Below are 26,163 nucleotides of genomic sequence, written 5' to 3' on the forward strand. Positions count from 1 at the left end.
ACTTTTACATGAAATGTGAGATTTCTTTGCATAACCACTTATAATTTTTTTAAGGAGAGAAATGGGATTTTCCAAATGACTGTCCTCTTCCTGGAAAGATTTCAAATATTGGATAGTTAGCTCCTTATCAATCTTGAGAATGATTAAAACATTTTTTCTAAAACAACACGGATAAGCTTTATTGCAATCGATGAATAATTGTTATGCAAATTTCATTGTTTTAAAAACATTTGAGATAAAAGAGGAAAACAAAATTGACTGATTACATGATATTTAGAATGCTCTTTACACCCTAGTCTCCTTAAGCCAACTTTGGAATAAAATGGGTATGAACAAAGTGACAAATACAATTTGGATTTCTGATCAGTATGGTTTTAGGGGGGATTAGAAAGATTATTTCTACAGATAACAGTGGATATAACACAAATTTAAGTTGACCTTCAGGATGGAGATGACGACATTCACCCTGGGCAGATTTAGTAATTGAAAAAAAACTTTTAAATGAGACAAAGATAAACATGTTTCATATTTCCAGGAGTCAGTATTTGGTGAATTCATTAACATCAGAGTAAGTAAGTTTTTGGACAACTTAGAAGAAGTTGCATATTAGCATTGATTCCAAACATCATCATGTTGAGAAGGTAACAGACAGTTGGCATTTTGAGTTATCTTGTACACAACTGGACTAAATGTTTAGAGTAATTTAACACAGTATAAGGTTTAAGCAGTAGAAAATTATAGTGTTAGCAATTAAATAAACTTAGTAAGAGGCCATTCAAAATTATCAAGTTCTGAAAGTCTTTAAAAAACTGTATCACTAGTAACTCACAAACACGGATTTTTTTCACGTTCATATACATAATAGTGCAGTAGTATGTTCTCTTAGATGTCTATATCAAAAATAGAACTCTTCTTGGAATTCTAACTTCTAAATCCAAACCACCTTTAAAGAGTTAGTGGTCACACACAAGGAATGAAAGAATTAAAGGCTGACAAAAACAGACTAATATGAAGGAATCAAGGAAGAAGCCAAGCAAGTGAAAGAAATGGAATGAACGCCAAACGCACTTCCACTTTGACCCACAGGATGTCGTTGTTCTCCAAGGAGAGGATTGTTTTAACGGAAAAAAGTAGATTATTCCCGGAACAGAAAGACCCGTCACTGTTCCGGTGCTTTAAAGACTATACACACACCCAAATTGTTAAGATTAGTTGGGATATCAGGACTAAGACTCAAAAGAAAGATCTCGAAAGGACTACATATTTCTACTCAGAAAATGTGATTTACTAACCAGGAGCGATGTTAGCTTCAGGATCTGGTGGCCGGCGAGCCCGGCGCCTCCTGCTCTCACTTCTGCTTCTCGCAGCCTGGGAGACTGGGAGCAATCATGTCCAGTACTCAGTCCCTGAGGAGGCCAAACACGGCACCTTCGTGGGCCGCATCGCCCAGGACCTCGGGCTGGAGCTGGCGGAGCTGGTGCCGCGCCTGTTCCGGGTGGCATCCAAAGGCCGCGGGGACCTTCTGGAGGTAAATCTGCAGAATGGCATTTTGTTTGTGAATTCTCGGATCGACCGGGAGGAGCTGTGCGGACGGAGCGCGGAGTGCAGCATCCACCTGGAGGTGATTGTGGACCGGCCGCTGCAGGTGTTCTATGTGGAGGTGGAGGTGAAGGACATTAACGACAACCCGCCTGTGTTCCCAGCGACACACAGAAATCTTTTTATTTCCGAAGCTAGGGCTCTTGAGTCTCATTTTTCACTAGAGGGCGCCTCCGACGCAGATATCGGGGAGAACACTCTGTTGACTTACAGACTGACCCCCAACGAGTATTTCTCTCTGGAAGTACCGAGCAACGATGAGCAGGAAAAACCGCTCGAACTAGTACTAAAAAAACGTTTAGACAGAGAAGTCGCTTCAGAGCTTCTCTTGGTGCTCAAAGCAACGGATGGGGGCAAACCTGAACTGACAGGCACTGTGAAGATAAACATCACAGTGCTGGATGCAAATGACAACGCCCCAGTTTTTGACAAAGCAGTTCATCGTATAAAATTACTGGAAAATGCAAGAAATGGCACACTGATTATTAGACTTAACGCCTCAGATTTGGACGAGGGTTCAAACGGCCACATTCTTTATTCCTTTGCAACTGATGTTTCCTCTAATACAGAAGCCTCTTTTCGCATAGATTCAAACAGCGGAGAAATAAGAGTAAATGGGAAAATAGATTTCGAAGAAACTAAATTATGGAAACTTCAAATAGAAGCAGTTGACAAGGGAAATCCTCCAATGTTTGGTCACTGCACAGTCTTGATAGAAGTCTTGGACATCAATGATAATGCTCCGGAGTTACTAGTGACGTCACTGTTGCTTTCTATTCCAGAGGATGCTCCACTAGGGACCGTCATCACTCTAATCAGTGTAACCGACCGTGACGTAGGTAGCAATGCCCAGGTGACCTGCTCACTAACACCACATGTCCCCTTCATACTGGTGTCCACCTTCAAGAATTACTATTCGCTAGTGCTGGACAGTTCCCTGGACAGAGAGAAAGTGTCAGAATATGCTTTAACACTGATCGCGAAGGACAGGGGCTCGCCTTCCTTGTCCACCACGGCTAGCGTGTCCGTGGAGGTGGCCGACGTAAACGACAACGCGCCCGTGTTCGCGCAGCCCGAGTACACGGTGTTCGTGAAGGAGAACAACCCGCCCGGCTGCCACATCTTCACGGTGTCTGCGCGAGACGCAGACGCGCAGGAGAACGCGCTGGTGTACTACTCGCTGGTGGAGCGGCGGGTGGGCGAGCGCGCGATGTCGAGCTACGTGTCGGTGCACGCGGAGAGCGGCAAGGTGTACGCGCTGCAACCGCTGGACCACGAGGAGCTGGAGCTGCTGCAGTTCCAGGTGAGCGCGCGCGATGCGGGCGTGCCGCCCCTGGGCAGCAACGTGACGCTGCAGGTGTTCGTGCTGGACGAGAACGACAATGCGCCTGCGCTGCTGCCGCCTGGGCCAGGCGGAGGAACCAGCGCGGTGAGCCAGGTGGTGTCTAGGTCCGTGGACGCGGGCCACGTGGTGGCGAAGGTGCGCGCGGTGGACGCGGACTCGGGCTACAACGCGTGGCTGTCGTACGAGCTGCAGCTGGCGGCGGGTGGCGCACGCAGCCCGTTCCGCGTGGGGCTGTACACCGGCGAGATCAGCACGACGCGTGCCCTGGACGAGGCGGACGCGCCGCGCCAGCGCCTGCTGGTGCTGGTGAAGGACCACGGCGAGCCGGCGCTGACTGCCACGGCCACCGTGCTGCTGTCGCTGGAGGACAGCGGCCAGGCGCCCAAGGCCTCTTCGCGGGCGTTGTCTGGTGCAGCTGGCGCAGAGACGGCGTTAGTGGATGTGAACGTGTACCTGATCATCGCCATCTGCGCAGTGTCCAGCCTGTTGGTGCTTTCGCTGCTGCTGTACACGGCGCTGCGGTGCTCGGCGCCGCCCGGTGAAGGCGTGTGCGGGCCCGTGAAGCCCAGGCTGGTGTGCTCCAGCGCGGTGGGGAGCTGGTCTTACTCGCAGGAGAGGCGACAGAGGGTGTGCTCTGGGGAGGGGCCGCCTAAGACCGACCTCATCGCCTTCAGTCCTAGTGTTCCCCCAGGTTTGAATTCTGGAGATATTGGAGACCAACAGGAGTTTTGCAAGAATGTAAGTACAGTAATTCTGGGACGTATCATGCCTATTAATGTCAATCACGTAGTAGTTCACCAACAAATTACTACAAGTCCATTGCTTGAAATATTTGTTGTCTTTTTCTTGTGATGGTTTATTCTAAAGCACAATGGAAGTCCAGTCATTTTTATTTCTTTTCACCACAATCTTCTTAAACACACTTGAGAATATTATTTAGTTGTTGGAAATAATAATAATAGTAATAATGAAGTAGACTGTCACACCTTCCTGTAAATGAGCAAGGCTAAGTCAGCCAAGAAGGAAAGTATCACTGATGGAAATGGAGCATGTGGGTGAGGCTCAAATATTCTACTTCTCAATTTTGCAGTAAGTTCATTCTTCCTGTTCATTTTTTATTCTATATTATTTGGTGCCCTCCACTAATGTTTGTGCCTTCAAATTTTCCATAATAATGCATAGTTCCATAATTTGGTTAATTTGAGTTTAAACATGGTAGAATTCTTACCTTTCTATAAATTTGTGTATTACTGTCAGGCATGGGCTGTTAAGGTGGCTTAATTTTATAAATAATTTCATTTCTTTATAATCAATAGCATGCTTCTTTCATAAAGTAGGTAGAATTTTAGCCTTTCTTTTGGGTATGATTTTAGTTTTTTGCCTTTAATTCCTTCATGATTTAAACTCCCTTTCTTCATAGTCTTCAAATGCTTGAGATATACAAACTAAATTTTTTTCTAATATAATGATGGGTTTGCTAATTGCCCAATAGCTTGCTGCTCTCCTCCACATTAATTTGTTGATTTTTATTTGGAAGATTTATTTGAGCATTTATTATACTTCTATTTCTTGCATTCATGGTACCTATAATGAGGCTGTGGGAAAATTCATACTCCTTTGTCCTTTGAGTTTCAAACATGTCTTCTCGTACTTGCAGAACTGTGATACTTCTGTCCATGTTCACCAAGCAGCTTGGATTTCAAAATAACATTGCTTTAAATAACTTAAGCCTAATAATCATGGAATATCTATAAAGGCACTTCCACTTGACAATGGTGCTGTTGACAACATTTCAAAATTTAACATTGTGTACTTAAATTTTTTTTAAACATTTGTACTTTAGATACGTTTGATACAAAATTTTTTTTTGCTCCAATGCTATATTCATGTGAATGGTTTTCCCTAAAGAGGTCACAGAGAACTTGAAATTAGAGCTGTAAGGGTGTGAATCAAATAATGTGGAAGTTGATTTTGTTCTTTTTGGCTTAATTGTGCAAACTAGAGATTCTTTAATTGTATGGTATGGAGAAATAAATTATATATGATATATTTACATGTAGGTGGAGAACCACATTATAGATAGGGTAAAGTTAATAGAAATTCTGAGATAGCTATTTTCTACCCAGAAAGTAGGATGATTTCCATAAAGATGAACATTAGGAAATCTTCAGAAAAGGAAAAGTCATATCTTGGTTTATGGCACTGGAATCTTCTTTATCCACAGCTACAGAGTACACGAGTCAAGGATACAACATTGGTCACTAACTATAATCAACCACCACTATTTGAGATATTTCTATTTGTAAGATATCATATAAAGGGCTTAAATAATAATTTTATTTAAATCTTACAGCAACTTGTAAAGTACATTCAACTATCCAAGTTCTAAAGATTAGATAAGAGATGGTGAGATGCTTGTCTGTCTTGTCCATTGCCATCCAGTTAATATATGATGGAGATGATATTCAAATGCACATCTCTTAAAGAGCCATTCTTTTATTAACTGTACAACTTTTTAGAGTAAATCTTTCATCTAATGTTCAGTTGTGCAGTTGTGTCTGACTCTGTGCAACCCCATGGACAGCAGCATACCAGGCTTCCCTGTCCTTCACAGTCTCCCAGAGTCTGCTTAAACTCATGTCCATTGAATTGGTGATGCCATCCAACCATAGCTCTGGCTAGAAAAATCAAGCACAAGCTGTATACATGTTAATTCTCCTGTTTTACTTAGGAAAAAACCTCCATGATTATTTTCATGATTATAGTATAGTGAAGTCGCTCAGTCGTGTCTGACTCTTTGTGACCCCATGGATTGTAGCCTACCAGGCTTCTCCGTCCAAGGGATTCTCCAGGCAAGAATACTGGAGTGGGTTACCATTTCCTTCTCCAGGGGATCTTCCCGACCCAGGGATTGAACCCAGGTCTCCTGCATTGGAGGCAGACTCTTTAACCTCTGAACCACCAGGGAACAATACCATAACTAAGGTAGGAATTAAGGTTTTTTTTTTATGTTGGTAAGTGATTCTTTTCTCAGAATGTTCATGGTCATCATAATCATTTGTCTTAGTCAATGCCGTATTGAGATAGGAGATTTACATTATTAATAATTAAGGGTTGTCCAATAAGCACTGTTGATCACTTGTTTGGAAGTGATATAAATAAGCAAAATCATTTAATATATAAGGAAAAGCAGAAGACTGTGCTCTGCTACAGTCTTGCAGAACACCAAACCCAAATTATATATATATATATATATATATATATATATATATATACACACACACACACATACATACACACACGCATACTTATCCTTTTTATACTAATACAACAATAATTATGTTTTGACACATATATGTGGTAATATGATTATTTCTTGGATCCTAAATACCAGTGAAGGATCAGTAAGTGTTTCCAAAATTGTATACTTCAGTAATAGCTTTAAAGGTGTATATTCCCCATAAAAATCTTTGAACATGTGTGGGTCTTTCTTTCTTCTTCAGTCTTACTGTTGCCTGAGAGACTGTGCCAATTGAACAAATAATCTGTTATCAAATAACTGTATATTTCAGTGAGTCATGATAGCACAGAGTGAACATCACTGTTTATGTTCTGTAGTTTTGTAGATTCAATGCTGAATGGTACTTCTAATCCATTAATTTTGAAAAACCTACTGGTTTCCAAGAGTGGCTTCAAGATTTATTTTTGGTTCTATGTTTTCAATAAATAGTAGTACTAGATATATTATGGAATATTAGTGGATGATGAGGACTGGCAGAACATACTTGACTAGCAGGACATACAGCTGGAATTTAAGACTAACCATATTGATTTTGAAAAGGTCAGGGTCAAAGTTCCTTAGTCTTTTCAGTCAATCTTACAAAATCAATGTTAACTATATAGATGCAATTTCTTTTCACCAGCCTATTACCAGATCTCAGGCCCATTCCCAAAGATGAGTTCAAAGATACAATAATCTATTCTATAGGAGCTAGTTGAGATAATGAAATCTGAAGTATCACAGACAAAATGCAAAAGATGTGACATTGGTTCATATGATATATCCAACTCTTTTATGACTTGGTAGTCTTCCAGTGTCACTTAATATACTTGTGTAACATCTGGTTTGAATTTAGACATGTAATATAATCTCTCAGATAAACTTTCTCATATTTATTTCTCTACCTTTAAAAACTTCACATTGCATGTAACATCTCAATCTCAAGTTTACTTAGGGAAGTGGTTGGAAGTCCGTTGCTTCTTTCTTCTGCCAAATCTGACAGGCTTCAAATATCATGTTAGATCTACTGTTCTCTAGCCTAATGGTATACTTTGAAAATAGGCCTGTTTGACTGGTTGTTTTCTATTAATAGATGCATAACAGAATTCAGTGTCACAAACGGTCATTAGTCTGTTTTGTTAGTTTTTTAAGAAGGAATTTTAAATTTACTTTAAAGACAGTTCTAGCAGAATAATAATGTTGGGAAAAGAACAAATTTGAAATAAACAAAACAAGATTTGAAATTAGCAATAGAACATATGTGTGTATTCAAGATAAAAGAAAATGTTAACAATACAAATACTAGCAATTTTTTCACTGTAGTATTTTTAGATTGGATATGAACCATCAAAACTGTACAACAAAATACTCAAGCTAGAGTGATATTTATCCTGAATCACTTTCTTCTCTCAGCTTTCACTGTACCCTTTTTTCCTTCCTCAAATCTCAAAGTAATATGAAACAATAAAGGACAAGTAACTAAATTACAACTTCAGGCAATGAAAATTCATCAGTTCCAATTTTCTAGTTGATATTTTATGAAATTGAATTTCCATTAACACTAAGGTCATTTAGCTTTTGGTTAAATCGATTATTTTCTGTTTTCTTTAGCACAATATTAGGCACTTAGAGGCAAAGTGTTTAAAAATAATTTCCCTTATTTTGGATAAACTTACAATCTCAAACCCAGAATTTTTTAAAAGAAGAAATTGGTCAGCTATTTTCATTACTATATCTTGATAAATATATAAAAGCCAGTGTTGTTGAGTGGAAATACCAATACGGCACAGAAGTTTTCATGGCAATTTTTATGTCATTGAATGGTAAAAAAGTTCAGTATGAAAGAAGTAGTCTTTCATATACTGACACCATTACATAAAGTAACAAAGTAATCATTTTGATAACCTGTTATTATATTGTTAGCAATGCAGCTTACATGAGAAATCATATATGCCAAATATAAATTTCATTTACATCAATAGACTTTTCTCTTGTGAATTCCATGTCTTAAATCACCAAATTTGAAATATATTTTTGTTTTTCTTGTTGTTCTTTACTGGATATAATGTTTCTTGTAACAGGAACACAATTAAATGTAAATAACAACAAAGAATTAGAACTAATGAAAAATATAAATAGAAAGCAAGTACGAATAGTACACATAGATAAGAATACAATATGTAGGCCTAAAGACTAAAGAATTGTTATTAAAGCTTCAAATTTGTCTTTGAGTTTCCTAGCAGCTGAAGTAACAAGGGAGACTAGAAGTAAAACAATTTTTATATGAGGAAATGTTTGACTCTTTTTTCATAAAGCTACCAATAGAATTGACCTCTCTCTCTCTCTCTCTCTCTCTCTCAGTGTGTGTATACGTGTAGATAAGTAAAAGCACTCTAAATCAAACATAGGAACAAACATTTCAGTTTGATGTTAATCAAGAAAAAAACGCCATTTCCCATATACCATCAATTTCAATATGACCTAAAATCTGAATGTTCCACAAATAAGCACTTTGGAAATATTTGGGAGATAAAATAGCTTGAAACACGTGAACTTATTTTTGTTCTCTTCAAGTAAAATTCTATGGTGTTGAATGTAGGGTACAATACTCACAATTTCAGGCACAAGGTGTCGCTCTTTACTTGGAGGAAGTAGTTCATTCAAGGGTTAGTCTGAGCTGCCAGGAACTCCCCATTTAAAGATTCTGTCATGCCGGATGCTACCGTTAAAGGATCCTTTGAAACTTCTCAAAGATTCAGCAAGATATTTCACCCGGAACTGGAGTCTATGGTACTCTAAGTGTAAAGTATCATATTTTGGAAGTCAGTATATGCGATGTCCGCTACTCAAAGAAGTGGATTGGGTAATGGGCGACTGCTGCTGTCGCTTCTGCTCCTCGCAGCTTGGGAGGCAGGGAGCGGCCAGGTCCACTACTCCGTCCCTGAAGAAGCCAAACACGGCACCTTCGTGGGTCGCATCGCCCAGGACCTGGGACTGGAGCTGGCGGAGCTGGTGCCGCGCCTGTTCCGGGTGGCGTCCAAAGGCCGCGGGGATCTTCTGGAGGTAAATCTGCAGAATGGCATTTTGTTTGTGAATTCTCGGATCGACCGAGAGGAGCTGTGCGGGCGGAGCGCGGAGTGCAGCATCCACCTGGAGGTGATCGTGGACCGGCCGCTGCAGGTTTTCCATGTGGAGGTGGAGGTGAAGGACATAAATGACAACCCGCCCGTGTTCTCTGTTAGAGAACAAAAGCTGCTGATTTCTGAATCTAAACAACCTGACTCTCGTTTTCCTCTAGAGGGAGCTTCTGATGCGGATATAGGAGAGAATGCTCAATTGACCTACCGACTAAGTAAAAATGAGTACTTTTCTTTAGAATTACTAATAAACAGTAAGCCGACTAAAAAACTGTCACTAACGTTAAAGAAGTCTCTAGACAGAGAGAAAACTCCGGAATTTAATTTACTGCTGACGGCTGTAGATGGAGGGAAACCAGAGCTCACTGGCACTGTTGAACTCTTCGTCCGCGTCTTGGATATTAACGACAATGATCCGGAATTTGAACAATCAGAATACAAGGTGAGATTGATGGAAAACGCAGCTAAAGAAACTCTTGTGATACAGTTAAATGCCACAGATCAAGATGAAGGAGTCAATGGGGAGGTAACATACTCCTTGATGTCAATTAAGCCCAAGGGAAAACCTTTATTTACACTAGATGAAAATAACGGAGAAGTGAAGGTCAATGGAACTTTAGACTATGAAGAAAACAAGTTTTATGAAATTGAAGTACAGGCCACAGATAAGGGGAATCCCCCAATGGCAGGTCACTGTACAGTCTGGGTTGAAATCTTAGATGCCAATGATAATTCCCCTGAAATCACTGTCACTTCCCTGTCTCTACCAGTACGAGAGGACACTCAGCCAAGCACTGTTATTGCGCTGATCAGTGTATTTGATCGAGACTCTGGTGACAATGGACAGGTAATCTGCTTTCTAACGCCCAACGTCCCCTTCAAGATCGTGTCTACGTTCAAGAACTATTATTCACTAGTGCTGGACGGCACCCTGGACCGTGAGAGCGTGTCTGTCTATAAGTTGGTGGTGACAGCGCGGGACGGGGGCTCGCCTTCGCTGTCCGCCACCGCCAGCATGTCTGTGGAGGTGGCCGACGTGAACGACAACGCGCCCGCGTTCGCGCAGCCTGAGTACACGGTGTTCGTGAAGGAGAACAACCCGCCCGGCTGCCACATCTTCACCGTGTCGGCGTGGGACGCGGACGCGCAGGAGAACGCTCTGGTGTCCTACTCGCTGGTGGAGCGGCGGGTGGGCGAGCGCGCGCTGTCGAGCTACGTGTCGGTGCACGCGGAGAGCGGCAAGGTGTACGCGCTGCAACCGCTGGACCATGAGGAGCTGGAGCTGCTGCAATTCCAGGTGAGCGCGCGCGATGCGGGCGTGCCGCCCCTGGGCAGCAACGTGACGCTGCAGGTGTTCGTGCTGGACGAGAACGACAACGCGCCTGCGCTGCTGCCGCCCGGGCCGGGTGGAGGACCCAGCGCGGTGAGCCAGGTGGTGTCTAGGTCCGTGGACGCGGGCCACGTGGTGGCGAAGGTGCGCGCGGTGGACGCGGACTCGGGCTACAACGCGTGGCTGTCGTATGAGCTGCAGCCGGCGGCGGGTGGCGCGCGCAGCCCGTTCCGTGTGGGGCTGTACACCGGCGAGATCAGCACGACGCGCGCCCTGGACGAGGCGGACGCGCCGCGCCAGCGCCTGCTGGTGCTGGTGAAGGACCACGGCGAGCCGGCGCTGACGGCCACGGCCACCGTGTTGCTGTCGCTGGAGGACAGCGGCCAGGCGCCCAAGGCCTCTTCGCGGGCGTTGTCTGGTGCAGCTGGCGCAGAGACGGCGTTAGTGGATGTGAACGTGTATCTGATCATCGCCATCTGCGCGGTGTCCAGCCTGTTGGTGCTCACGCTGCTGCTGTACACGGCGCTGCGGTGCTCGGCGCCGCCCAGCGAGGGCGCGTGCGGGCCCGTGAAGCCCAGGCTGGTGTGCTCCAGCGCGGTGGGGAGCTGGTCTTACTCGCAGGAGAGGCGACAGAGGGTGTGCTCTGGGGAGGGGCCTCCCAAGACCGACCTCATGGCCTTCAGCCCCAGCCTACCTCCGGGCCTGGATAGAGAAGTCGGAGAAGAAAGGCAGGAGGCAGGATCAAACCATTCTGGTCTGGTGAGTTCTATAAATCCTTTCCCTCTTCTTGAAGTTTATATTGATTGTTTAAAAAAATCCAGTTTATTTCATGGATGTCTTATACTTTGAGTATCTTTTAAAGAACGTTTGTTAGTGAAATGCCAAATGATACACATATCCAGTTTAATCATATAAAGTATTAGGCTTTATAGCCAGTAAATATCGTATTTCTCCTAATGTTTTGTTAGAACATGTTTAAAAAAAGATTCAAGAATGACATTTTTATCATCACTTTATTAGAAATAATTTCTTACTTTCAACTCATCTACCCAAATTACTTCATCATCTCTAGTCCTAATTATTGTAGATAATCACTATGGATTTTTAAAATTTTAATCATCCTCTTTGCTTTTTTAAACAAGCTTTAGGTTTGAGATTTTCACATTATTAGATCAATGATTCTTGTCACTTCAGGCTTGTATCAAAAATTTAACACTTAATTAGTTCTGAAAGGATTTTTCTTTTCTTTTTTTTTTTTTGGTTTTGAACATTCAGTTCAGTTCAGTTCAGTCGCTCAGTCGTGTCCGACTCTTTGTGACCCCATGAATCACAGCATGCCAGGCCTCCCTGTCCATCACCAACTCCTGGAGTTCACTCAGACTCATGTCCATTGAGTCGGTGATGCCATCCAACCATCTCATCCTCTGTCGTCCCCTTCTCCTCCTGCCTCCAATCCCTCCCAGCATCAGAGTCTTTTCCAGTGAGTCAACTCTTCTCATGAAGTGGCCAAAGTATTGGAGTTTCAGCTTTAGCATTGGTCCTTCCAAAGAACACTCCTTTAGAATGGACTGGTTGGATCTCCTTGCAGTCCAAGGGACTCTCAAGAGTCTTCTCCAACACCACACTTCAAAAGCATCAATTCTTTGGCGCTCAGCCTTCTTCACAGTCCAACTCTCACATCCATACATGACCACTGGAAAAACCATAGCCTTGACTTGACGGACCTTTGTTGGCAAAGTAATGTCTCTGCTTTTTAATATGCTATCTAGGTTGGTCATAATTTGCCTTCCAAGGAGTAAGCGTCTTTTAATTTCATAGCTGCATCACCATCTGCAGTGATTTTGGAGCCCCACAAAATAAAGTCTGACACTGTTTCCACTGTTTCTCCATCTATTTCCCATGAAGTGATGGGACCAGATGGCATGATCTTCGTTTTCTGAATGTTGAGCTTTAAGCCAACTTTTTCACTCTCTTTCACTTTTATCAAGAGGCTTTTGAGTTCCTCTTCACTTTCTGCCATAAGGGCAGTGTCATTTGCATATCTGAGGTTATTGATATTTCTCCTGGCAATCTTGATTCCAGCTTGTGCTTCTTCCAGCCCAGCATTTCTCATGATGTACTCTGCATATAAGTTAAATAAGCAGGGTGACAATATACAGCCTTGACAGACTCCTTTTCCTATTTGGAACCAGTCTGTTGTTCCATGTCCAGTTCTAACTGTTGCTTCCTGACCTGCATATAGGTCTCTCAAGAGGCAGGTCAGGTGGTCTGATATTCCCATCTCTTTCAGAATTTGCCACAGTTTATTGTGATCCACACAGTCAAAGGCTTTGGCATAGTCAATAAAGCAGAAATAGATGTTTTTCTGGAACTCTCTTGCTTTTTCTATGATCCAGCGGATGTTGGCAATTTGATCTCTGGTTCCTCTGCCTTTTCTAAATCCAGCTTGAACATCTGGAAGTTCACGGTTCACGTATTGCTGAAGCCTGGCTTGGAGAATTTTGAGCATTTCTTTACTAGTGTGTGAGATGAGTGCAATTGTGTGGTAGTTTGAGCATTCTTTGGCGTTCATCATATATCTATTGTCCATTAAATAATCCTCAGTCTTAACTCTAACAATAAGATAAAACCTGTTTTCATATTATTTGTGGTAAAAGAATGCAGTCTTTTGTCCTAGTGTGCTTATTTCATTGAAATAATATAACTAAAATTTCTGTCCATTTTTAATTTTGTTCTCTGAAATGGGGAGAGATTTATCTACTATGTACTGAAACAAAGCTCCCAGGTTTATGCTGCCAGAGTAACTAGGCAAATAAGGTTATTGATATTCCTCAATCAAGTCATTCAAACTTGCTAAAGGCATGCATATAGGCCTCTAACATCTGCAATATATGCTGCTGCTAAGTCACTTCAGTTGTGTCCGACTCTGTGAGACCCCATAGACGGCAGCCCACCAGGCTTCCCTGTCCGTGGGATTCTCCAGGCAAGAACACTGGAGTGGGTTTCCATTTCCTTCTCCAATGCATGAAAGTAAAAAGTGAAAGTGAAGTTGCTCAGTCATGTCAGACTCTTTGCGACCCCATGGATTGCAGCCTACCAGGCTCCTCCATCCATGGATTTTCTAGGCAAGAGTACTGGAGTGGGGTGCCATTGCCTTCTTTGCTAGTTGGCATTATTTCCTAGTTTCTGGATTTATCTAGACAGAAAAAGTTAATTCTATCAAAGTGAAGCCTATTGACATTTATCAATTTCTTTCATTTTAAATTTCCTATCCTTAAGTGCTTTATTGCTGGCATTTGTAAAAGTTTCTTTCCATGTAGTATACCCATGTATATACATGCCCATGTACCACATCTGAAGATTCTAGCAAAAATCATTTGCCTCTAGGTCATCCTTCTAATTCAGTGGTTCTTAGCCACATGTAGGATGGTGCAATTGCTGACCTCTTTTGAGAAGCTGATGAAAGTCATTCTCCCTTTAAAATTACATAGCAACCCACTTGGCATAATAGTCAAGGACTCCATGCTGAAGCTCATCCTTGGGCCTCTGTTTATGAAACTTTGTATGTCAAGATTAATTGTCTAAAAACATTCTTTATTCAAAATTAGTCAATAAGATTAAAATATAAACTATTTCAGGCTCAAAAGTAATTAATCATATCATTTATGAAAGTTTGTAAATATAAATAAATGTGAATGTTTTGTAGGGCATGTATTATTACCCATTTCCAAACTAACTTCTTGGAATGATTCAACATCATTTTAATTTAATATAAAACATATTAGAATGTTTTAAGTACAGGTTAAAAGTTTGCAAATTGTTACTATTGCATAATATATAAGTAATCAATACACATTTTAGATAATTCCAAGTTATGTGGATGAATTTCTACAAATTTAGTGTCTTTTATACTTAATTTAAATTTCAGGATTACATTCTAGAATGCAAAATTGTTATTTCATTCTATTTTGTAGTTTGATTGTTTAAGTATTGAGCTAACTTTGGATTTTTATATCTGTTTAATCATTTAGTTATGTCTAACAGTGAGTGAGAATGCATTGGGTCTCCTGAATACATTACAATAAGGTTCCTTGTGAATTATGGTACATTGACATTTTTGAAAATGGAAAATATAAAATGAATAAGCTTGATGGTGATAGACAGTTTGAATAGTCCCATAGCATCAAAATTCAAATATGTGTTTCATTAATTCAGAGTGAGTGTGGTAGTTGATTTAAGTTATTTTATACTTGTAGAATCATTCTTGGTTATTATTTTCTGGCTCTTTAAAAGTTTCACTTCTCAGTTTCCTTTATTATGCATTAAAGAATGGTGAGAAATTATTGGTTTAAAGATTTTGATTTAAATTTAGATGAACTTCTAAATAATATGCTTTTTTTTTTTTTTTTACAACTAGCTGTAGGATCTTATCTGTGTTTTGTTTTCCCTTAAAGCTAGTCTTGAATTACTGAATAAAATTATTGGAAATATTTTGATTCTCCCTTGAATCATAGTCACCATTGTGGTCTTCTGAAGAGAAGCTTATTTTATATAACTACTAACTGGCCTAGAAGGAAGGATATAGAGGGAAACAAAATGGTCACTATGAAGTTCATATTCTTTTGACTTTAGTCAATGAGATTGGGCTCCAAAACATTTCATAAGATCTTTTTCAGATTAGTGCTCTACTACCACTTCAGAATACCGTGAAATTTGGAGGTTTTAACTCAACATTTTACATGAAAATGCTTTAATCATGCTAGAGTAAAATATTCTAGAATCTGCACCCACAATTCATTTTTCAACATATTATAAGAATGAGAGCAGTTGTATGAAAAGTCATCACATGTGAGCATCAAGGAACCAAAAATAACATCTTCCGTATTTATGATGAATTCTAATATTGGCCATATTTATGAATAAAATAATTTATATGAATGAAATATTTTCTCCTTTACTAGACAAGGAAATTCTTGGCTTTCTCATAAAGACTTAGAATGAAGTGCTTGTGAAGGATAAAAATCATTATGAATGTGAATTGTAAGCAATATAAGGGCCAGGGCAGTGTTCTCAGTCATGTCTGACTCTTTGAGACCTTATGCACTGTAGCCTGCCAGATTCCTCTGTCCATGAAAATTTCCAGGCAAGAATACTGCAGTGGGTTGCCATTTCCTACTCCAGGGCATCTTCCCCACCCAGGGATCAAACCCAAGTCTCTTGCATCTCCTGCACTGGCAGGTGGATTCTTTACCACTTTGTCACCTGGGAAGCCCAATGGCAGGGGTGATGTATATTATTCTCCATTTTATTTTCCATGAGAGCTAGCTAACGAGTAACTTCTGACATGCCACATTTCAATGATTATTTTGTGATAGACTTTGAAGCAGAATTATTTTTAAAACTGAAGTATAATAGAAGTATTTGTGCTTTGTTAAGAATATTATATATATTAAATAAATAGGTATTTGCAAATGATCCATTAAACTACCCAAAAAGTTGAAACAGATTTAAAGTGAACCAAGAAGTGGCTAAACCAAAAAGAACCTCAGGCTCTTTCTTGTACTTACATAATCAGTCACATGATGTCGCTGTATACTCAAAAGGTGAAAAGGGAAAACTGTCTCCAAGTCCAGATTCCAACAATCCACAGAATAGGATAGACTCCATATTGACCGGAAGGCTGGGTAAAATTTACTGAAGATATACTTACGGAAGGGGAGACTGGTCATAAATGTTGGCAGGCGAACTATCCCTTAAAACTGACAGTCTCACCTCAGAGATCTCTTTATCTGCAATGGTGCTTTCTTGGCGAGGAGGCTCCGAAGCTCGGAGCCTGCTACTCTCGGTTTTGCTCCTCGCAGCCTGGGAGTCGGGGAGGGGCCAGGTCCATTACTCGGTTCCCGAGGAGGCAAAACACGGCACCTTCGTGGGCCGCATCGCCCAGGACCTAGGACTGGAGCTGGCAGAGCTGGTGCCCCGCCTGTTCCGGGTGGCATCCAAAGGCCGCGGGGACCTTCTGGAGGTAAATCTGCAGAATGGCATTTTGTTTGTGAATTCTCGGATCGACCGGGAGGAGCTGTGCGGACGGAGCGCGGAGTGCAGCATCCACCTGGAGGTGATCGTGGACCGGCCGCTGCAGGTGTTCCATGTGGAGGTGGAGGTGAAGGACATTAACGACAACCCGCCAGTATTCAGAGGAGAACAAAAGCTACTCATTTCTGAATCTGCGCCTTTGGAGTCTCGTTTTCCTCTAGAGGGCGCTTCTGATGCGGATATCGGCCTAAACTCTCTTTTGACCTATAGGTTAAGTCTAAATGAGTATTTTACTCTTAAACTAATAACGAAAACCGACAAAAGTATATTGCCTGAACTCATTCTTCGGAAGTCACTGGATAGAGAAGAAATACCAGAACTTAATATGTTGCTGACCGCTCTGGATGGCGGTAAACCCCAGCTAACAGAATCTGTTCAGATTCAAATAACCATCCTGGATGTTAATGACAATGCTCCTGAGTTTGATAAGCCTGGCTATAAAGTGGTGCTGTTTGAAAATGTCCCAAACGGCACCAGAATCATTCAACTAAATGCTTCTGATCTAGACGAAGGACCAAACAGAGAAATTTCCTATGGAATCAGAACGATTCTGCCACTGAGTGAGAAATGTATGTTTTTAATAAATCCACAAACAGGTGAAATTAGAATTTACGGGAAACTGGATTTTGAAGAGAATAATGAGTATGAAATCCAGGTTAACGCTATTGATAAAGGGATTCCGCCCATGGCTGGTCATTGCACGGTCCTGGTGGAAGTTCTAGACCTGAATGACAATACCCCTGAGGTAATGATCACTTCGCTGTCGCTCCCAGTGCGGGAGGACGCTCAGGTGGGCACTGTCATTGCCTTGATCAGCGTGTCCGACTGTGACTCCGGCGCCAATGGACAGGTGACCTGCTCACTCACACCACCCCATATCCCCTTCAAGCTGGTGTCCACCTTCAAGAATTACTATTCGATAGTGCTGGACAGCGTCCTGGACCGCGAGAGTGCGTCGAACTATGAGGTAGTGGTGACAGCGAGGGACGGCGGCTCACCTTCTCTGTCGGCCACCGCCAGCGTGTCCGTGGAGGTGGCCGACGTGAACGACAACGCGCCCGCCTTCCCGCAGCCCGAGTACACGGTGTTCGTGAAGGAGAACAACCCGCCCGGCTGCCACATCTTCACGGTCTCGGCGCGGGACGCGGACGCGCAGGAGAACGCGCTGGTGTCCTACTCGCTGGTGGAGCGGCGGGTGGGCGAGCGCGCGCTGTCGAGCTACCTGTCCGTGCACGCGGAGAGCGGCAAGGTGTACGCGCTGCAACCGCTGGACCATGAGGAGCTGGAGCTGCTGCAGTTCCAGGTGAGCGCGCGCGACGCGGGCGTGCCGCCCCTGGGCAGCAACGTGACGCTGCAGGTGTTCGTGCTGGACGAGAACGACAACGCGCCTGCGCTGCTGCCGCCCGGGCCAGGCAGAGGACCCAGCGAGGTGAGCCAGGTGGTGGTGCGGTCGGTGGGCGCGGGCCACGTGGTGGCGAAGGTGCGCGCGGTGGACGCGGACTCGGGCTACAACGCGTGGCTGTCTTACGAGCTGCAGCCGGCGGCGGGCGGCTCGCGCAGCCCGTTCCGCGTGGGGTTGTACACCGGCGAGATCAGCACGACGCGTGCCCTGGACGAGGCGGACGCGCCGCGCCAGCGCCTGCTGGTGCTGGTGAAGGACCACGGCGAGCCGGCGCTGACGGCCACGGCCACCGTGCTGCTATCGCTGGAGGACAGCGGCCAGGCGCCCAAGGCCTCTTCGCGGGCGTTGTCTGGTGCAGCTGGTGCAGAGACGGCGTTAGTGGATGTGAACGTGTACCTGATCATCGCCATCTGCGCGGTGTCCAGCCTGTTGGTGCTCACGCTGCTGCTGTACACGGCGCTGCGGTGCTCGGCGCCGCCCAGCGAGGGCGCGTGCGGGCCGGTGAAGCCCAGGCTGGTGTGCTCCAGCGCGGTGGGGAGCTGGTCTTACTCGCAGGAGAGGCGGCAGAGGGTGTGCTCTGGGGAGGGGCCTCCCAAGACCGACCTCATGGCCTTCAGTCCCTGTCTTCCAGCGTCTGGAGAAGATTGTTTAAATCCTTCCAGTGAAGTAAGTCCTTGGTATCATTTAAGTATGTTAGTCATTTTGTAGGTTTCATGTATTAGCCCAAATTTTCAAGCATTCAGTTCAGTGCAGTCGCGTCCGACTCTTCTCTACCCCATGGATGCCAGGCTTTCCTGTCCATCACCAGCTCCCAAAGCTTGCTCAAACTTATGTCCATGGAGTCGGTGATGCCATCCAACCATCTCATCCTCTGTCGTCCCCTTCTCCTGCCTTCACTCTTTCCCAGCATTCCATTTAATCTTTTCCAATTATTTTCAGCATTTCAAGCATTAAATAATTGGAGAGGATAAAATGGAGGCCATGGATAACCAGATTTAAAGTTTCCTGGCTCTATAATTTTTCATACTATCTATGAATTTCTAGCCTTGAAAGAAATAAGTACATTTGAGTAAAAACTAAGTTCTGATAAATTTATTTTTAATTTGTACTCAATTTCATAATTAAATGAAATTTGCAAGGTTAGTGTAGAGAGTTCCCAGATATCATAAACTAGATTCCTTTACTGCTCTTTACATGCATAGACTTGTAAAATAGTCTTCTTGATCACCAATCTAGTTGCAGTACAATCCCCTTTCAAGTATAATAACAATAATAAAAATTGTTATCAATTCTAAAATGAGTAATTTGTTATTGCTCCCATAGAGTACCTTTCTTTCCATTGTGATTGGCTGCAGTACTGTTGTTATTTACATAAAATATGCCATTTAAAATATTGTAATATCTATCTAAAGCAGGATGCACCTTATAATTAATAGTTTATAACAATTTAACTGATTCTTTTTCTTGGTAGCACACAAATAATGACACATCTTACAATTAGTAACATTGATTTGATTCCATAAAATATAAGAATAGTTATTCAGGACTTGTCTGGTGGTCCAGTGGCTAAGACTCTGCATTCCCAAAGCAGGAAGACTGGGTTTGATCCCTGGTCTGGGACCCAACACAACCAAAGAATATTTATCACCCCCTATTTTTTCCAGGACCTGTTCTAAGATCTTTAATTGTATTATCTCATTTAGTTATGAAATCACCCCTACAGTGCAGGTATAATATTTATTATTAGCATTCTACTGATAAGAAGTCGGAAACTTAAGCCACATAGATCAGGCAAAGTGACACAAACCCAGTTTTGGAGGATCACCAACCCATTATGGCATGCTACTGCTCTGATACAATTATTGGGTGAATCTTCTAAAAGTGTATTTTACATCTTGTAATTTTCTTCCACACAAAGCCTTTCCAGAGTGTTTTTTAATGTGAGGGAAAGAAGTAAGTAAAAAGGGAGATACTGAAAATCAGACAGGCAGAGAAGGAATGAAGATGAAGATGAAACATATGAATGAGAATAGAGAAAAAAATTAAGACAGTAGGGTTGGCCTTAAAAGTGGCACGATTTTTCCTTAGTAGTGAATGAATAATAGAGAATATAAAGAGAAATGTCAACATAAGAAGAGAGCCATTGAGTTTGTATTTGATGACTTATCTTTCTGGGTAAGTCATCTGAGAACCACATGGTTGGAATGAGGTTGGGAATTTGAGAAAAAAGAAGAAAGTATGGAAGAATCTCTATGGGCAGGAATTATGAATTCACTTGAGGGGTCAATTGAGGTAAAGGTGAGCATAAACTTGTAGAGAATATAGTAATGTTAAGTGGCTAATGAACTGAGGAGTTCAATAGAAAGCATTGAGAAAATGAATAGTTAGGCTGTGTATTGAAAGGTAAAGAAAATGTTAAAGAGAGGTGATATAAGAAGATATGTACCTATAGGGTATCTGAAAGGGCATGTTTTATTTTAATTTTTAAAATTTTAATTTGTGTTAGAGTATAGCCAATAAACAATGTTGTGATAGTTTCAGGTAGACAGCAAAGGGATTCAGTTATACATACACATGTATCCATTCTCCCCCCAAATTCCCCTCCCATCCAGGCTACCACATAATATTGATCAGAGTTCCCTGTGCTATGCAGTAGGTTCTTGTTGGTTACCCATTTTAAATATTTCAGTGTGTACATGTCAATAGCAAACTCCCGAACCATTGGAAAGGCATGTTTTAAATGGTTGACTGTGTATTCTAGGTTAGATGGAGAGGTAAAAAAGACAAAGTAGGGCCTAATAGACAAGAACAATTAGAATCAAGAAACTATTCCCATTATAAAAGTAAAGGTGTGTTAATAAAAGTAATGGAGCAATGAGGAGAATGATGGTGAGAGAGTATCAAATACTCACATTTTCAGAGGCGAGCAAAGGTTCAGAAATGAACCCAACTCTTATTTCCTGCAGAGTTGGGCACAAAACAGGCAAGAGAGTTATGGAGCTATACTTTTTCTTTCCTAGCCCTGTTGGCATGGAACTTGGTGACTTGGTAAAGATAAAAGTAAGATTCCCTCCCTTTCTTCCTTGCTAGAGGTTTGTTAACATCTGTATCTACTTGTTGTTACTTGGAAAATCAGAGTCAACTTAAATGATAGTAGGAAATTCCCCAGTAATGGTATAAGTTAGGGAGAAAGAAAGGGGAAGTTTAACCTACTGGTAGTAATTCCATTTTTAGCAAATACATGAGATACTAGTTCTTGGCATGTTTTATACAAAGAAAATCCAGGACTTCAAAGTATTGTTATATCTAAATGGTCAATATTGTGTGTTTATGTACATACACACTCACATACAAACTCATATTTACATTGATGGACATTTTCTTTCAATACAAATATTTTATCCAAATTTACAATCATGTTTGGGGGAAGTTAAAAATATTGTATTATTTAAAATCTGGTATATCAGTTACCGAATTTTCCATGTTCATTTATTTCATTCTTATGTGATTCGTTATGTTTCTGCTTGGAGTCAAGGGAGTTGTGTGAGTAGGTCTCAAAAATATTACAGGAAAAGGACAGTCCCACCAAAATCTACAAAGCTATTAAGAACTAGAGTCTGATTTCCAAAAGCGAATGTGGACTACTACCTCTTTTTACAAATTCTGCACCACGTTTTACACATGCAAAAATGTTTTTGTGGAAAGATGGAACTCATCAACCGATTTCAACTAGAAGCCAATGCTGAACAGAATACAGTGATTTACTGTTGCTGGAGAGAAAAACATTTAATCTTCCATTACGTATTTGCAGTGAAAAATGTCATGAAATGCAAGAAGAAAAAATAAATCCCCTACGGCAACGGAAATTATGAACTGAGTCGTTATTACACTTACACATTCATGCGCATGGTGTCGCTCTTCACTGAAAACAATTCCGCGAAGAAAGCGCCTCCGCTCCTTCCTTCTTGGAGAAAATTGGGCAGATAGTGGAAAACCTCCGCGAATCCTCCCGCAATAGAAGGCCGTAAAATTAGACCTTGAGGGGCATTTGAAGTAAGGTAGCCTATAGACTTCAGATATCTTTAAAGGCTTTTGAGTGTACCATGCTGATTTCCTGGAGAGAAGGCCCAGGAGCTCGGCTTTTGCTGCTCTCGCTTCTGCTTCTCGCAGCCTGGGAGTCGGGGAGCGGCCAGGTCCATTACTCGGTTCCCGAGGAGGCAAAACACGGCACCTTCGTGGGCCGCATCGCCCAGGACCTAGGACTGGAGCTGGCGGAGCTGGTGCCCCGCCTGTTTCGGGTGGCGTCCAAAGGCCGCGGGGACCTTTTGGAGGTAAACCTGAAGAATGGCATTTTGTTTGTGAATTCTCGGATCGACCGGGAGGAGCTGTGCGGACGGAGCGCGGAGTGCAGCATCCACCTGGAGGTGATCGTGGACCGGCCGCTGCAGGTGTTCCATGTGGAGGTGGAAGTTACAGATATTAACGACAACCCGCCTGTGTTCCCAGAAAGTGAAAAAAGAATAATCATTGCTGAATCTAGACCTCCGGAAACTCGGTTCCCGCTAGATGGCGCATCTGATGCAGATATTGGAGTAAACTCCGCCTTGACGTACCGAGTCGATCCCAACGATTATTTCACTTTGGACACACAAAACAGTCGTGAACAAATGTCTTCGTTATCACTTGTGTTAAGGAAATCATTGGACAGAGAGGAAATTCAGGAACATAGTTTATTATTGACAGCTAGTGATGGAGGTAAACCCGAGTTGACCAGCACAGTTCAGCTGCTGATTACAATCCTGGATGTGAATGACAACGCACCAGAATTTGACCAATTAATTTATAAAGTGAGAATATTAGAGAACTCACTTAATGGCTCATTAGTGATCAAACTAAATGCCACAGACCCTGATGATGGTACAAATGCAGACATAACCTACTCATTTAGAAGACCTGTATCACCTGCAATATTATATGCGTTTTACATAAATCCCGACAGTGGAGAAATTAGGACAAAAGGTAAATTGGATTTCGAAGAAAATAAATTGTATGAAATATCCGTGGAAGCGATTGACAAGGGGAATATTCCAATGGCGGGTCATTGTACCATTTTGGTGGAAATAGTAGATATAAATGACAATGCTCCAGAAGTTACCATCACTTCTTTGGCTCTTCCGGTGAGAGAGGACGCTCAGGTGGGCACTGTCATCGCCTTGGTCAGCGTATCCGACCGTGACTCCGGCGCCAACGGGCAGGTGACCTGCTCCCTGATGGCTCACAACCCGTTCAAGTTGGTGTCCACCTTCAAGAATTACTATTCGATAGTGCTGGACAGCGTCCTGGACCGCGAGAGTGCGTCGAACTATGAGGTGGTGGTGACAGCGAGGGACGGCGGCTCACCTTCTCTGTCGGCCACCGCCAGCGTGTCCGTGGAGGTGGCCGACGTGAACGACAACGCGCCCGCCTTCCCGCAGCCCGAGTACACGGTGTTCGTGAAGGAGAACAACCCGCCCGGCTGCCACATCTTCACGGTCTCGGCGCGGGACGCGGACGCGCAGGAGAACGCGCTGGTGTCCTACTCGCTGGTGGAGCGGCGGGTGGGCGAGCGCGCGCTGTCGAGCTACCTGTCCGTGCACGCGGAGAGCGGCAAGGTGTACGCGCTGCAACCGCTGGACCACGAGGAGCTGGAGCTGCTGCAGTTCCAGGTGAGCGCGCGCGACGCGGGCGTGCCGCCCCTGGGCAGCAACGTGACGCTGCAGGTGTTCGTGCTGGACGAGAACGACAACGCGCCCGCGCTGCTGCCGCCTGGGCCAAGCGGAGGACCCAGCGCGGTGAGCCAAGTGGTATCCAGGTCCGTGGACGCAGGCCACGTGGTGGCGAAGGTTCGCGCGGTGGACGCTGACTCGGGCTACAACGCGTGGCTGTCTTACGAGCTGCAGCCGGCGGCGGGCGGCTCGCGCAGCCCGTTCCGCGTGGGGTTGTACACCGGCGAGATCAGCACGACGCGTGCCCTGGACGAGGCGGACGCGCCGCGCCAGCGCCTGCTGGTGCTGGTGAAGGACCACGGCGAGCCGGCGCTGACTGCCACGGCCACCGTGCTGCTGTCGCTGGAAGACAGCGGCCAGGCGCCCAAGGCCTCTTCGCGGGCGTTGTCTGGTGCAGCTGGCGCAGAGACGGCGTTAGTGGATGTGAACGTGTACCTGATCATCGCCATCTGCGCGGTGTCCAGCCTGTTGGTACTCACGCTGCTGCTGTACACGGCGCTGCGGTGCTCGGCGCCGCCCAGCGAGGGCGCGTGCGGGCCGGTGAAGCCCAGGCTGGTGTGCTCCAGCGCGGTGGGGAGCTGGTCTTACTCGCAGGAGAGGCGACAGAGGGTGTGCTCTGGGGAGGGGCCTCCGAAGACCGACCTCATGGCCTTCAGCCCCAGTCTTCCTCCTTGTCTGAGTTCTGCGGAGGGACCAGGGGAAATAGAAGCAGAATTAGAGCAGTTGAAAAAGGTGAGGTCATATTTTAAATTTTCTTGCTGTTTTAGCCACCCTCACAGTTTTAAGATTCTTCAATCTCAGTTTTAAGGTCATTCTTTAATTTACTTGTCATTATGGTTTTAATGAGTGTTACTGACATCATGAGTTCCATTAATCTTCAAATTAAATATTAGTAAAAAAACAGTATTGGTCATAATGCTAATTATTTGCTTTTGTTGAATTCTTGACAGTTTAAAAATATTTATTGCTTACATAAGCATTTTTCAAGAAACTCCACATTGTGAGTACTTAAGCATCTAGAAAACCATAATTAAACATTTTAAAATCTGTGTCTTTAAAATTTATAGATATGCCCACATACAGATTTTGTTTTGAATGTGGCCATAACTTTTTACATAAAGTTTTTTTTAAAGATGCATTTTTCTTCCTTCTTAAAGAATCTTTTTTGTTTGCTCCTTCCTTGTTTTACTCTGGCACATCACCATTCCCCTGTCTGTATACAATCTGAAAAACTTTATGATTTTCCTTTAACATTTTTATTTGCAGTTACATAATTATTCACATACATGCATACATGTGGTGGGTTTTTATTATTGTTTCTTTTGGAAATTTTGTTAGCATAGATACTGCATTTTACATTTCACAGTCACCAGTACTTTGTGGAAATCCCTGATTCATTTAATAGCTGTGTAGTACTCTGTAGTGTGGATGTACCGTTTATATGATATCATTTATATAATTTATCAGTTATTCACCAGTTGATGAGTACTTTGTGTTTTTTTGCCCTCATAAACCATGCTGTGGAGAAGGCAATGGCACCCCACTCCAGTACTCTTGCCTGGAAACTCCCATGGACGGAGGAGCTTGGTAGGCTGCAGTTGCTCAGAGTCGGACACGACTGAGCCACTTCACTTTCACTTTTCACTTTCATGCATTGGAAAAGGAAATGGCAACCCATTCCAGTGTTCTTGCCTGGAGAATCCCAGGGATGGGGGAGCCTGGTGAGCTGCCGTCTATGGGGTCACACAGAGTTGGACACGACTGAAGCGACTTAGCAACAGCAAACCATGCTGTAATATCATTTTACATATTCCTAAAATATTTGTGCCTTTATTTGTATAAAATTCATTTTCAGATATTGATGAATCTAAGAGTATGAATAATTTTAATTTAAATATATGTTTCTAGATTACTTTCCCAAAATTTTGAATTTCTTTTCATCTCCACCAAGAAGTTTGAGCACTCTCCCTTTTATCTTTAAAAGCAATAGAGGTCTTACATTCTGCCAATGTGATATATATAAAATGGTATCTTTGTTACTTTAATTTTAGTTCCTGTATTTTATTTTTTTTATTTATTTAATTTTAATTCCTGAGCATAATGTCATCAGCATTTGGTTTTCATTGATTTGTCAGTTAAATTTTTTGGTTGTTTTTCAATTTGGGAAAGTTCTTTGTCAATAATTAGCTTTTATCTCCCATCTATATCACAG

At 43.0% G+C, this 26,163-nt stretch overlaps 3 protein-coding genes and 1 pseudogene across 7 annotated transcripts in view; all 4 read left to right on the forward strand.

Annotated features, from left to right (window-relative positions):
- The window catches only part of LOC102266009 (protocadherin alpha-C2), a 209,522-nt gene that overhangs the window by 62,875 nt on the left and 120,484 nt on the right, over nucleotides 1–26,163 (forward strand). The window contains exon 1 of one of the 5 annotated variants that reach the window (XM_070374480.1): nucleotides 22,029–24,683. The exons of the other annotated variants lie outside the window; for them this stretch is intronic. Coding sequence (XP_070230581.1) covers nucleotides 22,290–24,683 — 2,394 coding nt within the window. The 5' untranslated portion in view covers nucleotides 22,029–22,289. Of the gene's footprint in view, nucleotides 1–22,028; nucleotides 24,684–26,163 lie in introns of those variants that run through there. 5 annotated transcript variants of the gene reach the window in all.
- On the forward strand, nucleotides 1,301–3,796 carry LOC102272765 (protocadherin alpha-10 pseudogene; annotated as a pseudogene).
- On the forward strand, nucleotides 9,014–11,672 carry LOC102273057 (protocadherin alpha-11). Its single transcript, XM_070374886.1, has one exon. It carries the CDS (start codon nucleotides 9,060–9,062, stop codon nucleotides 11,538–11,540), a length of 2,481 nt encoding a protein of 826 aa, XP_070230987.1. The 5' UTR covers nucleotides 9,014–9,059; the 3' UTR covers nucleotides 11,541–11,672.
- LOC102273633 (protocadherin alpha-12) lies at nucleotides 16,424–19,041 on the forward strand. Its single transcript, XM_070374887.1, has one exon. It carries the CDS (start codon nucleotides 16,486–16,488, stop codon nucleotides 18,892–18,894), a length of 2,409 nt encoding a protein of 802 aa, XP_070230988.1. The 5' UTR covers nucleotides 16,424–16,485; the 3' UTR covers nucleotides 18,895–19,041.

Source organism: Bos mutus, chromosome 7, assembly GCF_027580195.1.
Source record: "Bos mutus isolate GX-2022 chromosome 7, NWIPB_WYAK_1.1, whole genome shotgun sequence".
Taxonomy (NCBI): domain Eukaryota; kingdom Metazoa; phylum Chordata; class Mammalia; order Artiodactyla; family Bovidae; genus Bos; species Bos mutus.

What these genes read in the sequence shown, in the direction of transcription:
- LOC102273057 (XM_070374886.1), top strand. Translation starts at nt 9,060, where the DNA reads ATGTCCGCTACTCAAAGAAGTGGATTGGGTAATGGGCGACTGCTGCTG.
- LOC102273633 (XM_070374887.1), top strand. Translation starts at nt 16,486, where the DNA reads ATGGTGCTTTCTTGGCGAGGAGGCTCCGAAGCTCGGAGCCTGCTACTC.